The 20,033-nt window shown below is 31.6% G+C and overlaps 1 protein-coding gene across 6 annotated transcripts in view; it reads right to left on the reverse strand.

Annotated features, from left to right (window-relative positions):
• LOC142329805 (thiamine pyrophosphokinase 1-like) overlaps positions 1–20,033 on the reverse strand; it is a 70,507-nt gene that overhangs the window by 11,947 nt on the left and 38,527 nt on the right. For all 6 annotated transcript variants that reach the window (XM_075374627.1, XM_075374628.1, XM_075374629.1 and 3 more), the window contains one exon: positions 5,703–5,970. In XM_075374627.1, coding sequence (XP_075230742.1) covers positions 5,703–5,970 — 268 coding nt within the window. The remainder of the gene's footprint in view (positions 1–5,702; positions 5,971–20,033) is intronic.

The raw sequence follows: 20,033 nt of genomic DNA on the forward strand, positions 1-20,033 counted from the left end.
AAAATCGGTCACGGTCGGAGATTCCCTGACCTAACAGTATACGAACAAAGTTCTTGCTGTATTCCTTCTATCCAGATATATCGGGCACAAGCCCACAAGCGTGTGACGACTACCGCAGCGAGCCACGGGCAGCTGTGGACCTTCTGTGTTCTCCTGTCACTCTTTGCACCTCTTTACCGCTACCGGATCAAACGTGTGAAATCAAAGAGGATCGGAATGCAGCGAATAATTACGTCCGTAAATAAAACAAAATAAATATAACCGCCGTTAAATAAATAATTACCCACCCTTTAAAATAAAGATACATCAGCAAGGGACTTTTATCCAAGTTCTGCGATAAGTAGGGAGATACGTAAATTTCCCGCTATCCTTTCGTTCCGTTCTGTTCCGTCCAACGTACATAATTATACGCAAATCAAACATATTAAACGAAACATACACTATAAATCATCTCGTAAATCTTAACTCGTTTGATGTCGATAGAATCTAATTTGTCACCGAAATAATACAAAAAAAAAAATCATTCCAAAATATTATGATCATAATGCTAACAGTAATATAAAAATGAACTTAAAAAAAACGACTTACCGTAATTCCAATATTAATCGCATTATAATATCGCACAGGTTCCGTAAATAATTTGTACAATATTCCACTAAATTAACACGTTACCTAACACACAACATATTTAAATCTCCAAGTTACACTATTTCTTCAACTCCACTCGGTACGGCCTCCTCTTCGTCATCATTGTCATCCGTGGAATTGAAATCGGTTTCATGCAAATTTACAATAAAATGCTCGGAAATTTCGTCTTAACATCGGTTCTAGTTTTAAATAATCTGTCTCACGATTGGTTTTGCTAACTTCTTTCAGAAGTTTATCTTATTTATTTCTCTAAATTTTGTTTCGCCGGTTCTATTTTGTCTTTTAAATTGAATGTTACATTTTTTTGGACGATGCAATTTTTAACACGCGCCCGGACATTCTCAACAGCATTTAAGTCGGGATGATAAGGTGGTCGCAATAGTATGTCCTTTTCGGTAAACAAAGAATCTATTTTGTACGTTTAAATCGTGGTTTATGTAGTTTTATCGGAGTATACGATCCAGGTTTGAACATTTCATGTGAAAATGGTATATTTTTTAACGACAGGATTTATTTTAACATTGTGGAACGATGGACTGTCCGTGACTTACATTACAGATCTCGGTGACACATTCGGTAGCGATTGAGACACAACCCGTTTTTGAAAATTATTAAAATTCATAATATCGTCATGGTAATCGCCTGTTTTTTAACCGACTTATATTAGGAGAGAATTTTCGGTAAAACCATTTTCTCCTCTCGCTTAACTATTATTTGTCGAATCCCTTTAGAAATGGGAGCGTTCAGCGCTTCTAAAGAACCATCGTCCGTGTTTGATCCTTCGTGTGGGAACGATGTAGTATATACGCTTCGTTTACGTATATAACGATTTTCTTCTTTGTGCCGCATTACGGAGTACAAATAGTGCAACGTTTTATCTCGTATATCATCATTCTCGATCAAAATTTTTCTGTTATTTTCAGTTTTTTCCACCGGAAGTCTAAATTTTTCGTGACTAAACGAAAAACACAAATACCCCCTTCAAATTTTTTTTCTCAGGGAGAGGCGTTCTCCATGTTGTAAGTGAAATTCACATTAACCGTCCTCCGAATAACACCTTTATTGAAATCGTCCAGGTCGTTTTTTACGAGGAGTACTGAATTCACTTCCATTAGTTTTGCGGTTGTCGCTTTAAAATGCGCTGTATAGATCTAACGGATACATCGGTCGCTTTAGAAAAAGATCCTCGATTCGTTTTTAATTTTTTGCTTGTCCTTCTTTGGCTTCTTTTTTCATAAAATTATAAATATTGAGAATAACTGCTAGAGTCTGACTTTTGATAACCCTCTTTCCCCGATTTTACCGACTTACGGGTTTATGTTTACACTACAATAAATTGCATTTACGAACGACTCAAATAAAGTTAACTAAAAATAACTTTTTTTTAACGACACTAACACTATTAATAAACTTATTAACAAATAAGAGCTGCAAACAACGGTCGATTATTTAAGTATTAAATTCAGTTACCGGTTATGAAAACCGTATACAATGTTTTCAGAAATGTACGTTAATACGATGTTTTTCGCTCGTAGTTCTGATCGCAACTGACAAGTTGTTACACTAACCGAAAATTATCGCTGCGATACTACGGCGCATCCGATTTCTATCCGCCACCGTTGAACGAACAAGTTGTAAGTTCTGTCAAGGTCGCTTACGAAGGGATTGCCGTTAGCTCAATTCTTCTCGTAGAATAAACACGTTTTCAGGAAACGGTAACATCAGAAGTTTTTACCTTTTTTGTTAAATAATTTTTAGGTTCGCATCGACCAACGCGATTCGACAATTTTGTGCAAATTTGCATCTACCGAATTAAAATAGTAGGTCTTTAAATAAAGTAATGAGATTAGGTTTCTGGCAGTTAAGTGGCAACGCTGTAAAGTTATGAGTAAACAAATGGTTATACGAACGGCTGATTTATATTAGGTATTAATATTTTTAGTCTATTGTTGCTACGTGATATGTAAACAAACTTTTCGTGAAACAAGTTTTTGTTGTGCGTTACAAAAAATGAGCGATACTAATTACGAGCAACGTTATGCGATCAATTTTTGTGTTAAACTCGGTGAGAATGCTACTGAAACTTTTGCAAAATTGAAAAGGGCGTATGTAGATGACACTGTCACGAACCCGAGTTTTTAGGTGGTTTAAAGCATTTTCAGATGGCCGGGAATCAGTTGCGGACGATCGACGCTCTGGAAGACCGTTAACGTCAAAAAGTGACGACAATGTTGAGCGAGTCAGATTTTGGAGTTTTTGTTTACAAGACAGACTGTAAGTCATTATGTTTACAAAGATATTCATGAAAGACTGCGGAAAAGAGTCGCCCGCGAGAGACCTGCCATCAAAGACAACTGGATGCTGCATCACACGACCTTTTCACACTGCCCTCTCAATTAATGAGTTTTTGGCAAAGAAAAACATTACTGTAGTTTCCCAACCACCTAATTCACCTGACTTTTGAGTATCTGCGATTTTTCCCTGTTCCCGACTTTAAAAAAAAACACGTCAAAGGACCATTTTGGAACAGTAGAAAACAAAAAAAAAAAAAAAAAATGTAACCGACCGTGTGAAGGATATATCGGTTTCTGAGTTCCAACACTGCTATGAAGAGTGGGAAAACCGTTTGAAGGGTTGTGTGGCTTCCCAAGGGAACTATTTCGAAGGTGATAGAATCCATGTATATTTGGATTGTAAATAAAAAGTTTTTCTGAACCAGCGTCATTACGTTATTTACAGAACTCGTATAACAGCAGTCGGTGACAATTAAGCATAAAATTAGCATTGTCGACAAATATTTATGAAAAGAAAAAAATCGCAGTAATAGAAGTAAAAATTCGTTTACCGTGTTTCAAGTTATTTTCCACCGATCAGAAAATCTCGCAACAGATTTATGTAATCGGGTTTCCAAAATTTCACATGTAAGGTAAAGATCACCACCACCACCATAATGAAATAGAAGTTCAAAAGTTCTGTTTTTAATTAAATTCTAAAATAACAAACATTAGTGTAATACATGTTATTTTGTAGAAAAAAACACTCCACTCGACCTCTCTAAATTGAATAAAAGTGTGAAATTAAGTATGGTGACATATTTTGATTCATATAAAGTTGATACGTTAACGTTCTGGGAATTTTTTTACTATCGCTATTATTTTTTAAAAATACATTTAATATTTCTAAATAAGCTTTCCACCATTATAAAATAATTAGATAAAAAATATAAAAGATATCCTTTTATTATTATCCTGATAAAAAAAATTATCATCATTTATTCCATGTTCAAATACATATGTATTTTTTTATAATTATTTTGCAAGGCAACAACAAAGAATATCATACACTCTCTACGGATAAAGATTGTTGATCTTTACCTAATTTGAAGGTAAGCAATATATAAGCTTGAAAATATTTATTGGAAATTTTTATAAAAGTGCACTCATTAAATCTCTTGGAGGTTATCTTTCTTTTTCCTGTTTAGTCTCTGGTAATTACCGTTCAGATAATACTTCAGAGGATGATATGTATGAATTTAAATGAAATGTAATCTTGTACAATCTCAGTTCGACCATTCCTGAGATGTGTGGTTAATTGAAACCCAACCACCAAAGAACACCGATATCCATGATCTAGTATTCTTGAAGATTATCTGAGCGATGCAAATGTAACTTGAAACTGAATAAATCATCGTAATAGGAATATAAAAGTTTATTAATTTCTAGAACATACACTTATATTTTCCTCTGTTCTATTTAGAAACAGGTTTTTCAGGAAACCAACTAGTTATGGTTTCACTACCTTATTCTCTGTCAATTTTACTTAATGGCTTGCATTCCATAGCTTTCTACTTCGAGAAGTGGAGATCGAACACTTATGAGATTTGTGTAGAGTATGTTCCCTCCCCCATTCCTTATACTGGACCAACAAATTATGTTTAATGTTACTCCAACACCTGGTAGAATTTCTTCATCTCACATTCTGCCAGATCATGTAATGTTTTTAACAGATCTAAATCTAAAAAATCTCATTCCTGCAGTTTCTATTCATCTCAGTTGATCTCTTGAGAATGCAACTGTTTTTACTGCTGAAATTTTTTAATAAAACTTTTTGTGTCTGTATAGTGCCAAATAGTTCTTATTTCCCTATTTGATAACTTTCCTTTTTCTAAACTCTTATTAGGCCAATTATGTAGCGAGAGGCATACTGTAACTCTAATGCACCTACTACTGTCCTAAAGGCACACCTTGTGACTTCTAGAAATATAATAATTATGAAAAATTATTCATAATTTTAAGAACAGCTTACCAAAATTCCATTTGACTTACTCAAGCGCTTTAGGCTTTTGAATACTCGATTGTGGATACCTATGTTCTTTGGTGGTTGAGTTTCAATTAACCACATATCTTAGAAATGGTCGACCTGAGACTGTACAAGATTTCACTTACACTCATACAAATCCTCATTCATCCTCTGAAGTAATACCTAACAGAAATTCCTGGAGTCAAAACAGGAATAAGGAAAAAAGGAAGCGCTTTCGGTTATTGTGCTATCTTCAGGAGGAATTTATAATTAAAATATATAAAATCCACATAATGAAATTAAATACATAACAACTGATTGTCATTTTGTAATGTTAAAGTAACTATGTTTGTTTTATAAAGGTATCACAATTGTTATGCTTGAGACGAAGAATTGTTACGTATTTAATTTCATTATGTGAATTTTACATTTTTATATATTTTAATTATAAATTCCTCCTGAAGATGGCAGAATAGCTGAAAGTGCTTGAGGAAGTGAAATGGAATTTGGTAAGCTGTTTTAAACTATGTATAATATCAATTTTACCAATGGTGCCGTGTTTGAAAAACTTAATTATGAAAAACGTTTGACTAAATATAAAAAAAGAAAGGTACAGAAAAATTTTAGTTTTCAATTTTAGTTTCAACTTGCTCTACAATTAATCTAGGCCACCTAAATGAAAAAACAAACTTTTCCTCTTATGCTGCTGAAAAATAAAGTCAAGCGATTAAAAACACACTTTAAATAAGACTTACTGAGATCCCATTTTAAACCAGTTGTTGTAACTAATGTAGGGCCACTGAATGGAATCAATCCACACCAATAATTTGACTGCCAAATTCTCATTGGAATATGAAGAATATGATATCCTGGTTTAAGTAACCACGTTAATGAATTTTTATTCAATAGAAATACAAAAATTCCTGGCCCAAGAATTTTGTCTGATCTGTATAAAACATCAATATTCGCCAAAATCTGATCTAGACGGCCGCAGTGCTCAACAATAGCTACAATACTATCAAGCTGCAAAATAAATAATAAATGTTATTGCTACTATTTAAAATTACCCAAACTACTCAATTAATTATATTTGGTAAAAATAATAAATCATAATTGATGAAGTTGGACAGATAAGTTGTAAAGGCCAATGTTTAAATTAACATTGTTGAAATGTAAATAACATTCAAGAGTATTTCAAGGTATTTTTGCAACATATTTTTTTTTTTAAATAAAGCCTTTACTCCATTTTTTTATTATATGAAATACAATTATCATTTTTTCTATATATATATATATATATATAACATTACAGTTCACATACTTACAAAAAATCTATGAAAACATAATTTCTAAGCGTTTATTTCCTGTTTCAAAATTATATCATGTTTATTTTTATGTTAGTAAGTTCAGGCAGGTAACCCTTTTGAATATATTTTTTGGGTAATTAAAATATTTAATAATAGAAACAGTTGTAAAATATGAGGCAAATAAATTTTTATAGAATCATTTCATTAGCGCACTATCGTGAGGCGCTAATATAAACAACAATTGGAATGCCATATTAAACTTGGTTTAGTAAAAAGTTATAGTACTTTAACAATGAATTTTCTAAATGCACAAATAACAAAGTCAGGTCTGGAGGATGGAATTTATCTGTGCAAGTTATTGTGTCGGTACCTAAGTTTTTAAAGTACTATATATTTTTGAAACCCAAAATTTTATCTGGCATTCCAAATGTAGTTTATCCTTAGTACAAATTAAGTGCAATCAATTAAAAATGCATTAACAGAATTACCAACTTATGAGTGAAATTCACCTTTTTTTAACAGCTGGATTGTGTCTAGTTATTACATTGCTTTTGTACAACTGCTAGATTTAAATTCTATAATTTATAAAAACATAAAACCCATAAAGTTTTATCTAGAATAGAAAATGAATAAATAAAAATCAGTATTAATAAAAAAAAGAATCAAGTTCAATTCCATATTTTGTGAGGATAAATCATTGCTGTCAATCGGATAATGAAAATCTCCTCAAGATATGAATCGTTATTAAATTCCTAACATACCCATGGACACTGATTCACATTTCTGCCATATTATGTATGCTGAAAATCATTATTAAGGTATTTATTTAATTAATCTCTAATCAACAACAGCCTAACATCTTACACAGTCACTTTATGATAGATGAATTTTAGTAAGATGTGAAAAATTCCGATCTTGATTGGGCTTTGAATCCAGAATCTTAGAATCCTATGTATTTTTGAAACCCAAAATTTCACCTGGCATTCCAAATGTAGTTTATCCTTAGTAAAAATTAAGGAATCCAGAACCTTATCAAAAATAGAGCGAGACTAGTGCTCAAAATTAAACTATTTCTTTACACTGAACAATTTTTTGTAATCTAATTATTACAATTGATAACATCCATTGCTCTTACTTATTTTATTTCATCACTGATGTGTTTTTATTTTGATGGCTTTTATTATTTTTTTAATATGTTATGTGTTACTGTCAAAATAACTTACAATTTTCTAACAATAGATGATTGAAAGAAAAGTTAATAAATGTGAATTACACTCTGTCATGAATCGGGTAGATACAAGAATACATGACCAACAATAGTAAGCTCCAATAGATAAAAATAGGAATGAAAAAACAGTACAGTTTATCATCGGTTTTAAGCAAGTAATAGATAATAGAAGTTATAAAAAAAGTTTTATAATAGATAAATAAATTGGGAAGGGGGAAATTTTGAGAAAGGAGGGAATAGTCCAATGAAGGAAAGAAAAAAAATGAATAGCAAAGAACTTCTACAAAAAAGTACTTTTGTATATCTTTTTATAAAGACTTTGATATTTTGAGATAAACAAAAATTGAGGTAGATATTACTTAAAAAGTTTATTTGCTAGCAAAAAAATTGTTTTGAAAACTAATCACAATAATCAAAACATAATGAAATATGGATTCTCAGGAATCACTAGATTCTAGACAACAATGAAAAAGTTCATCTCTTATTTGAAAGGATTTCATTTTCAAAAATTTGTTATCACAACATTAACATATTGAGAACTGTTTTTTTTTTTTTAGTACTATTTTTATACCGGTATGAGAATAGTATTCTTTTTCAAGTGTTGTAAATTCCGATTCAGGCGAAGACATTTTTTTACCATAATCTCATAGTGTGTCAATCCCTGAGAGTTGTCTTTGCCTTCTTTATCTTTAAATCTTCTTCCTAGATAAGTAGAATAGAACATGGTTTGACTGCTACACTGGCTTCAACTGCAACATATTTATGACACTGTGAAGTGTCTTATTGGGGTCTGGCAGATTAGCAGTCTATAGTAGAGTATGGGTCTCCATGCCCTATCTGAAGGCAACTATTGGTCTGGGTAGCTATCAGGTAAAGCTGTCATTATTTTTTTCTAATAATGTAAATCTAGAGTGAGTTGTGAAATTATAATTATTGAGAATTATAGAACATGAATAGAACTTTTACAATAGTTTCTATATTAATGTTTCTTCATGCGAACATTAGCAAAGGAACAAGATTTGTAATTTTAAGATCCTATTGCTTCACAACAGGCCACAAGACCAATTATTATAGCTAGGATTTGATGTTTCCAATCACATATTAATTCAATTTGGTATGCACATTGTGCCATTAACTGAATCTCAATGACCAAAGTACCTTAGTTTTTTTAGTTCTGAATTCCTATAATTCCTACTTAATTTAGAACTAAATAAAAGAAATGACATTTGTACAAGTTAATAGTATAAACCTAATAATTGATATAGTAGGACATTCTGTGATGTCATCATTTCATACTTCTCCCACCATAACTTTATTCTCAGTCTTTCCTAAAGCACAGCTATCAGTTGTGGCTGGAGAAATCACCACATTATTCATTATCAGAACTGTTACAATCACTTAGCAACTGAGTTCTGATCCACTTTATAATAACTGTGAATCGATCAATGTTTCAGTCTACCGTGCTAATATGTTCATAATCCTATTTTTCTGGGCTATATTTTTTTCAAAGTGGCAGCGATAAAAACAACTTGTCTCTTGAAATGATAAAACTATTTTATTGTAACAATTTTGCATTTTATTTCGGTCTAAACCAATTTAGTTAGGTTAACATTGAGAAGGGAGTGTGGCATCATATTCTTTTTAATTTTACCCGCAACAAATATCTTTTCGTATTTGAAAAAATTATTTATTTACTACCAGGATAAAACTTATGAGCCACAACATTTGTCATAAACTAGTTCATATCAGTCCAACACTGCATTTTGTCACTAAGTGCGGCAGAATTTTGTTTTGCATCTACCAAATGAGCATTATTTGGTGTAATCCATAACAATCATATTTAGTTAAACCAGCTATGGTAAAAACGTTCCTTTTAATTGCTTATAAAAGTTAACAAGATTCATTCAATTACAGTACACTCTGTCCTGTATCTCAGCTTTAAAAACTAGTAACACTCCTTCCAAAAAATCCTCTAAACCACCAAGAAACAATAATTAATCTACTGTCTTTTACAACAATGTTTAAGATCCCAACTGCCAATGATTTAGGCTATATTTATTTAATATTATTTTCTGAACATATTCCAATGCATTTTCTATAAATTATTAACAGTAATATGTAAAAGTTAGTAACACTGCTTTATTTCTTTATAACAATTCATAGGCTGGCTGTTGAATTATAATTAGAATCATGTATTACTTTGGTGAGGAAAGTCGTGCATCAAAAATTTCTGTGTACATTCTTATTTCTAAAATTAATGTCTTTCTTTATTTGTAAAATTATAATATTAATACTGCTGTATTTATCTTCTCATATTTAATAGATAGAACTGAGTAGCTATAAAAAAGTATTTAGCTATAAAAAGAATTATCAATAATTCCCTTTTACACAAAAAATTTTCATATTATTATTGAATTTCTACTATAAAAAAAAAAAAATTGAGAGAATATCATACAAAATATTTATAAAACTATTATATAGTTATTACTATTACATAGTTATTATTATATAGTAATAGGATAAAACTGTTGTGATATGATTTTTTTTTTTTTTAGTACGGATGTGCCATCAATAGTATAAAAAGAGTACTCTCAAAAGGGATGTCGAATTAATCATGGTCATTTATAACCACATGGAATGTGGTTATAAATGTGATATCTTTCTGTTAAAAACAATTAAGTAATTTTATTGAACATGATAACAGAATCAATTTTTGAGTAATATTGCATGCAATTGACAAGAGAAGGTATTAGGAGGGTATTTATTATGCTTCTGTTGGCATTAAAAATGTCAATTCCAACAGAAACCTGATCATTTAAATGATCTTTTCTTTAAGTCCAAGTTTTTACAGCCTTAATGTCGTCGTCATTCACATCCTATCTGATATACAATTCCAGAAATAATATTCTCCTTTTACAAACCATTTACTTATATGCATAAAAAAAACTTTTTCATCCCCATATTTTCTTAGGATGTCCTCAATTTCCTGTGAATAGCTTTATGCTGACTGGATTCTTATTCACTTCAGCAGATAGCTTTATCCTGCTGCAATTTTTCTTATATCACCGTAACATTTTTTTACCTCCTTAAGCCATTCTAGAATCCCTTTCCTTCTCATTTCATAAATAATAATAACATTAACTCACCGATCCACTATAGTACACTCATCCCCATGCTTTTTAATCTCTTTCATTAATTTCTGCAGCATATGCACCTCAACCGTATACGTTATTCAACCTCCCAATAATATATTGAACAAACTTTTGTTTATGTGTACCTGATAAATTAATCAGTACTAAGTAGAATAAAACCTCATTGATTCAGAATATATAGAGTGAAGCTTATTTTGAGAAACAGGGAAAAGTCTGAATTATAGAATATTTATCCAAGTTCCGCTATAGCATCGTTTAATTAAACTTTTAATCTTATGATAAGGGCTCTAAGTAGAGAGTCATCATAAAAGAATGGTGGGTTTCAGTAGTTCAGGACATTGCATTACAATTTAGAAAATTATGTTGGTAACATTGAAAACCTCCAACAGAAGAAAATGTGTAACAACCATTTTAACTGCTGCATTATTCTGAGTTGTGTTTGTTTACAATGCTTTTGTTCAAGAAAAAGAGGAGTGTGTTTTATGTCATGCTGATACATATGAAAAGGAGCCACCGTATGAAAACATTACATAATACTGGTTCAAAGAAACAGGATCTGTTTTCAAACAGAAATCACTTGGAGAGGCAACAATTTCAGAAGAAAGTGCTGAACAAAATTAGAAGTTCTCATAATACACTGCTTATCCAATCTCAAGTTATAAATTCTAAAAACAATTGCTCATAAATTTACATAAAGGCTGCACTTGTATATACATGAAGCAAAAAAAATTCTTCCAGTCCACTGTTGAAATTTTACTCAGAATTAGGGAAAAAGAATCATTTTTAATGATGCAATTTTTATGGATAAAGCCACTTTACACCTGATTGGATGTGTGAAGTAGAGACAATTTATCAATATGGGGATTTAAAACCTGGCAATTAACTTTTGTGGATACAGAACACCTAAAATTAATAAAGTGTGTGATTCAATAAAAAAAAATCATGTAATTTGGGCTTTTTTTTTGTTGAAAAGACAATGGAAATGTTTATCTTTATATATAAATGACTTTTTTCCTCAGTGGAATGACTTTGAAAATATACATTGACTTTATTTCTAATAAAATGGACTTTAATGCATTTGTATGCAGAATTTGAATGAAAAATTTTGAGACAGATGGAAAGGCCGATTAAATCCTTTACCCTGGCCTTCAGGAAGTCCCTAATCTCTTGCGATTTAAAATATTGTTTATTCAAAAAAAATTACACGATCTAAAAGTTACCTAAAATTAAAAAGTTGACCTAAAATCAATGACTTAAAAGAAAGAATTAAGCAAGAAATTATAATCACAGAAGATGTGATACACTGTTATGGACAGAAACAAAATATCAATTGGATATTTGCTGAATGATAAAGAACAAGCATATTTAAATTTATTGATTATGTTAAAAACATATTTGAGATGGAGAATTTGACAAATAATATTATATTACTACAAATGTTTTTGTTTTTATTTCATTCATGTCTTAAAACCCATTATTCTTTTGCATAACTTTAAACGCACAAAAAAAGTTTAATATTAATACATATTTATGAGTTTGCAATTAAGCATCATAGCAGTATAATAACAAATTATTATTGATAATAAAAATTATAACACTTACTAGTAATAAAAACTGTATCACTTACTGCTTTTAATATTTTTTGTTTTTTACATGAGCACTTTCGTGGTGATTACTACTTCATCAGATATATCAAATAAAAATCTTTTTATGTTACAAATTAAAATAGAAAAGAAGTACATTTTATATTCAGGTCAATAAATAAATGATAATTTTAAATGATGAAAATGAAAGATTGATAAAAATTTTATACTGCTATTATTATTGCATAATTTTTATATTAAATAGATTTTATAATTTGTTTAAACCATTCGTTATCTTCAAAATTTAATTGTTAATTTATATTATTATTTTTCATTATGTGGATTTTTTCAATCCTAGCTACTTTGCTTTAAGTTTATTACTATTTATTTTGTATATTTCCATGTATTTTAAATTGATAAATCTATGCTTATTATTATTTTTTTTATATAGATTGTATAATTATATTTTTGTTTACCACATTTAAACACCTGTAAATATTCTTTGAATCTTTTTTCAAATGTTCTGCTGGTCACACCAATATAAAATTGTCTGTATAGGTTACCTATAACATGCCTATATAAGATTTATTACAATTATTGATGCTATGATTAACAGAGCATTAAAATACGATACAATATTAAAAAAAGAATTAAATTTAATAAAATACATATAAACACTATCAGTAATGGATATATTATAAAAATAACTAATAATTTAATAAACAAATTAATTTACAAATTTAACAATAAAACAGACTACTTTTTCAAAAAATCATAAGAAAAATTTTCTATCCATAATGTATAATAATAACAATTAAATTTTTTACAAAAACCTTTTTCTAATTTCTGTAAAAAAGCTTCCAAAACCAATAATAAAAAAAATAATATAATTAAAAAAAATATTGACAATAAATCAGATGTATGCAAGATAATTGCGGTAGTGATAATTCTAACCAATGTTATATAGGCAGAACAAGTGAAAAAAGATTCAAAACACATTTACAGGTGTTTAAACATGGTAAATAAAAATCTAATTATGTAATCAACACAAAAAAAGCATAGAGATGGCATATCATTAATTTGCAAGACATGGAAATATTAGAAATAAATAGTAATAGCAATCTCTTGAAAAAATCCACATAATAGAAAACAATAATAATAACAATATAACAATTAAATTTAGAAGATAGCAAATGGTTTAAACAAATGATAAAATTTATTTAAAATAAAAATTATCTAATAATAATAATAATAATAATAATAATAATAATAGGAGTATACAAGAATTCAATTCACAATCTCCACGAATCTCAACACTCACCTAGAAAGCATCTAATAAAATCTGCACTATAATAAACATCCATGCACCCACTGATAATAAAAATAACTCTCCAAAAGACCGTGAAGAAACAGAAATGTTCTGAGATCTACTCGACCTCACTACAAATAACATCCACAAAAACTATGTTAACCAATAATCAGAGACTTCAATGCTCAACTACGCAGAGAAAGAAGATACCATGACATCATCAGAAAATGGCCCGCCCAAAAGAAAATAAACAAAAACAGGCAGAGACTTGTCAATCTCTGCAAAAATCACAACCTAATTTTGAAATCCACTTTTTCTCAAGGTGAAACCTCAGAACCAGGAAACATTCCAACTACGCTGAAGGAGAATGGCAACTAGACCATGTCTTCATGGACAAACACCACCACAACGAGAGTCACAGTGTAAAAAATCCTCTGAGGAATAGACACAAGCTCAGATCACTAAGTATTAAAAATTAAATTTACTCCCCACAGAAAGCAACAAAACCAAGCCCCAAAAACTAAAAGAAAAATGGACCCTACCTAACTAATCAAGAATGAGAATTACCAAAAAGCAACTGAAAAAAAACAATCACAGATAAACTCAAAGATCTAGTGAAGAATCTTAAACAAATGACAGAAGAATTAGCCCCAATAAAATCCTGTAAAAACGTCAATGGTGGAATAGCAAATGTAATGAAACAGTGGAAAAAAGACATGCTATTTGACGAATCCCAAAAATCAGAAACATCCTTCCAAAATGTAGTAAAACAAAGAAAAGAAACCACCTAAACCCTAAGGAGAATAAAAAGGCAATACCATAAAGATACACTGAAGTCAATAGAAGAACATTCAATAAAACACAGTCAGGAGGCTACTAGAAAATCTTAAAAAATAACCTCCAAAAAAATGAATCCCCAACCCTTCTAATAAAGAATGAAAATGGTTAATAAAGGCAATATGTAAATCCTAGCTAAATATTTCAATAAACTCCTAAATTATGAAGAACATAGAACTCCTAAACTTCAACACCAAAACCACCAAAAAACATCAATCTTCCACATTAAAGGAAGTCTGTCAAGCACTGGATGAGATGAAAAATTATAAAGCAGTGGGAGAAGATCAGACTTTAGTAGAGATATGGAAACATGCAGGAAGATCGGCAAATTTGCCCTTCATCAATAGCTTGTCAACATTTGGATCAAAGAACTACCAGAACACTGAACAACAGCCCTTATCCATCTGCTATACAAAAAAGGGGTCAAAACAGACCCTAACAATTACAGGGGAATCTTACTCCTAGACAAAACATACAAAATTCTTTCAAGAATTATCCTCAACAGGATCAGTTCACAATTCGAGAAAGGATTAGAATACCAGGAAGGTTTCAGAACCTGGAGAAGCTGTCCAGACCAGATCATGTGTCTCAAGCTAATAATGGATTATAACAGGGAAAAAATAAACATAGTGATAATTGTAGATTAAACTCTAAGACATCTTAGACTATATACAAAATTAATAAACATAATAAAACTGACCCTCACAAACACTAAGTCAAAGGTAAAATTCAGAGGTGAACTCTTGCAACCATTTGAGATTAAAAGAGGACTGTGCCCAGGTGATGGGCTCTCACTGTTATTCAACTGCTCTCTAGAAATGGTAATGAGGAAATGGAACTCAAAAAATTTATTTATTTTATTTTATTTTTCTAAATCTGCATCAATGTTAATAAAGTTAAAGGTTGTTTTGAGACTTTCCTACACATTGTTTCACTGATGCACTATTTTCATTATCACTGTATCTGCAACTTCTTTCTCAATTTCATTTCACTGACAATATCTTCTATTGTTAAATTCTGGTAGCTAACATCAGCACTCAACAATTCTTGTAAATTTTTAATATGTCAGTTTCAAAAGCACCAGTGTACTTTTTACCTTACAAGCTTTTCAGGTCAATCTCTTGCTTTCTATTACGTAACATATATCAAGTATGAAGCAGAGTTTTTATTCCCTTTCAACTATTTTTTCAGTTTACACACAGTACTTTTAAAACTATATTCTTTTATTATTTTTTTAAAGAGTTTGTTCATTCATACTGACTATAGATGAGAGTGCATAATACGAGGGTTATTTTTTTCAAGGTCCGATCGGTCGCGAAATAAAAACTCGTGCAAAAATCTAATGAACCTTTGCGCATATGGGTTGCACAGCGTCTCTAGTATGGCCTTCAATCACGCCGCGTCACTTCGTTAAGTCCTGAACACGCAGCTAGCACGTAAACATGTCTACAATAATAGAATCTGCCGCCAAGTGTAAAGTGCGTGCGGTAATTCGATTTCTTCTGTCTGAGGAGTGTAATGCGGCTGAAATTCATCGACGAATAAGTAATGTGTACGGTGAAACTTCAATGAGTGACAGCAAAGTGCGACAATGGTGCAGGAACTTTAAAGCAGGACGTGCAGATGTTCATGATGCAGGCGTTCAGGGAAGGAAACGAGTGTCAACCGATGATCTTGTTGAGCGAGTGGATGAGGCGATTCGAGAAAATCGTCCGTTCACAATTTCTGTATTGAGTGATTCGTTTCCTGAAATTTCAAGGTCACCTCTCTACACCGTAGTGAGTGAGAGACTTCAGTACCGCAAACTGTGTGCGAGATGGGTTCCCAAGATGCTGTCCGACCACCACAAAACAATGAGAATGGACGCCTCCCTAACGTTTCTCCAGCGCTACCACAATGAAGGAGAAGATTTTTTGAACAAAATTGTCACAGGGGTCGAGACACGGGTCCATTTCGAAACTGAAGAAACAAAAGAACAATCAAAATAGCGGATGCATTCTCATTCTCCCAGTAAACCAAAGAAGTTCAAGAGAACCTTCTCCAACAGAAAGTGTATGGCTACTGTGTTCTGGGACCGGAATGGAGTTCACTTGGTGGAATTCATGGAACGTGGCACGACCATCACTGCAGCCGCATACTGCGTGACTCTTCAACATCTACGAAGGGCAATTCAGAATAAGCGGAGAGGAATGTTGTCATCAGGCGTTGTCTTTCTCCATGACAATGCTCGGCCGCACACTGCGGCTGTAACAAAGAAGCTCCTGCAGCGTTTTCGTTGGGAAGTGTTTGATCACCCACCACATAGCCCGGACTTGGCTCCATCCGATTTTCACCTCTTTGCTCACATGAAACGCTGGCTAGGAGGACAACATTTTGGCACAGACATCGACCTGCAGACCAGCGTAGAAACACAGCTGAAAACACAGGCGGCTCCGTTCTATGACGAGGGTATTGGAAAGTTGGTACCACGCTACGACAAATGTCTAAATCGGAGTGGCAACTATGTAGAGAAATAGCGTAACTATGTAAGTACTTGTTACAAATAAATTTTTTTTTATTTTCACTGTGGTTTTAATTTCGTGACCGATCGGACCTTGAAAAAATAACCCTTATAATTAAAAAATAAGTTTTCAGCATTATACTAAAATTCTTACTTATTTAACACTAAAAAATTTCCTACACAAAAATTACTTAATGAATTTCCTACTGTTTAAGGAGAAGGAATTATTGAAAATTCCATATTAGGGAGATTTCATTGAATTTTTACTAGTTACAAAACTTAATGAATCCTTCCTCTGTTAAAATTATCAACCCTTCTGTCGAACTACAGATACCTTTTTTTTTCTTTTTCCTGTTTAGCCTCCGGTAACTACCGTTCAGATAATACTTAAGAGGATGAATGACGATGATATGTATGAGTGTAAATGAAGTGTAGTCTTGTACATTCTCAGTTCGACCATTCCTGAGATGTGTGGTTAATTGAAACTCAACCACCAAAGAACACCGGCATCTACGATCTAGTATTAAAATCGGTGTAAAAATAACTGTCTTTTATAGGACTTGAACGCTGCAACTCTCAGCCGATTTTTTCCAAATCGGCTGATTTGGGATGATGCGTTCACCACTAGACCAACCCGGTGGGTTAAAGTACAGATACCGATTGTTGTGTAGTTTAACCTCCTAACCTTCCATAAAAATTTTGAAAAGAGTGGATGACAAATTACATTATTATTCCAAGCCTTTAGTAACCAGGAATACATCTAATTGATCTTCAATTAACTTCTAATATAATCATTATCATTGCAGTTTAATAACTGAAATGAATTAATCTGATTTCTTTTCACTGCTAGCCAAAGTTCTACTGACATAAGTCTGTACTAAGTCAACAAAAACTAAATAAAAAGAAGTCTAATATCAAATCTCCTTCATCATAATTGTTTCAAGGTAAAACATAATCATCATACAGAACTTTCCAATCTAAACCAATTATGTTGCTCTTTATTCTAAATGAATCGTCTATCCAAATATGCCATTTGCTGTACGCCCGGTTCCTCATGGTCCAGATGTACCAGTGCCAATTCTACCAGAAAATTTACCTGAAATAGACAGTTGCAAATGATATAACATCAAGGAGTATGAACCCAGAGGTAGCTGTGCACCAGAGCTTTATTCAAAGTCTGAACTAAATGATTCGATTTGAGACTTACTTCTGACTAAAGAAAATTCAGAATTGCTTGGTTTGAGGCTTAAAGAAAAGAACTTGCTAGCAGCTGGCACCTCATTTTCCTGGTTCAGATTCAGACAAAAGGATTTTCTTCCATATTTTTAGGAAGGAGAATTAGTCTTCTGCACTGATGTATGTCAACTTTTGAATCTATTTAACATTTTGTACAAAAGTACTGTTCAGAGACTGTTAGTAGATTCGTCCAATAGAAGCTTCAATTATTCTTCCTCACAATGGGAATATGTATCTGTCAATACCTGTCAGACATTCTGTCCATTTAAAAGAGGATTATGATAATTTGGAATTCATTCTTGATAAAATTAAAAATGACAATCACAAGTGGATTACATGTGGTGATCTCAAAATATTATCAATGCTCCTAGGACAGCAAGGAGGGTAAACAAAGTTTCCTTGTTTTTTGCATGATTGGGATAGCAGAGACAGATAAATCATTAGATAAGGAAAGATTGGCTGAAAAGAGCTTCATTAGAACCTGAAACCAAAAATGTGCTCCGAAAAGCTGTCATAGATCTGAATAAAGTTCTCCTTCCACCTCTGCATACGAAGAAGCAATTTTGTCAAAGCCTTACCAAAAGAAGGTATATGTTTTAAATACATCTGTGGCAAATTTCCAGTCTTATCAACCACCAAACTAAAAGAGGGTGTCTTTACTGGTTCTGACATTAGAAAACTTCTCAAAGATGTTAATTTTGAGAGACAAATGGAAGTTGCAGAAAAAGAAGCATGGGGAACCTATAAAGAAGTGGTAATGAAGTTTCTGGGCGATAAGAAGGATCCCAAATTCAAATCAATCATTGAGAACATGCTGCAAGTACAAAAATTTAGGCTGTTCCATGAGCTTGAAGGTTCACTTCCTAAATTCACATGTGGACTATTTTCCTTAAAATTTGGATGCCATTAGTGAAGAGATGGTTATTAAATTTGATCAAGGCATGAAAGAAACAGAAAGGAGATATCAAGAAAAATGGACTACTACGATGATGGTAGTTTGTTTTGGATGAACACTATAGAGAACATACGAGGAAAAGTGCAAAGCAGAGTATAAGCTGTTCAAAGAAACTTTGACACATGGAATAAAACTGTAAGTATTTTACATACTTTGTCATTAAGGGTTGGTTAAGAGGGGGGAGTGGTTTCCAAAGGCATGACATATCATAAAAATTAATTTAACAATGCATTATAATTGCGATTAGGCATATTTCATGACAATTTTCATGAGATCAATGATCCCACTCTTCTCTTCAGACCACTCAACTGTTTAGCTAAAAGAATGCATAGTATAAGCTAAAAAAATGAATAGATTATATTTATAAAAAAAGGCTTTATATCCATTTTACTGTATCACATTTTCACAATTATTCAACTTTTTACAAACTTTGAAATTTGTGAAAAATTCTGATGCGATGGGAAGAAAGGTTATTTTCGGATTCAGCACTAAAAATACATCAGAATCAAATATCAAAAACTAAAAAACACAATCATCAGAGGCTTGTGTAATTAGCAAATCTCCAAGAAGTACAGTTGTTCCTCAAATTCTTAATATTTTTTTTGCAATTCTTACTCTAATATTTTCTTCAACCAAATATTGTTTATTTCCTAGACCAAATCTGCGTATGGTAGCTTTTGATTTTGCCAGGTAATATTTTTTCATTTCACTAAAATTCTACAATCAAACCTCTTGCTAATCTACTACTGATCACTCAAATTTTTTAGTTTCACATGTCCACAAGACAATAGTTAATAATCAGGATGAGTGTAAAAAATTTTTTTTTACTACTTAAGTATATCTAGTGTATTTCTTTCTATCCTCTTGATCTTTTGTATTCAATCATTTGTGATACTGTACCTTCTCAGTGGTTAAATTTTCTACCACATTTATTTAGCATAAGGCTTCTTATGCTAATCTTAAAAAAATGTTTTGTTTT

This window comes from Lycorma delicatula, chromosome 9 (assembly GCF_047948215.1).
Source record: "Lycorma delicatula isolate Av1 chromosome 9, ASM4794821v1, whole genome shotgun sequence".
NCBI lineage: Eukaryota > Metazoa > Arthropoda > Insecta > Hemiptera > Fulgoridae > Lycorma > Lycorma delicatula.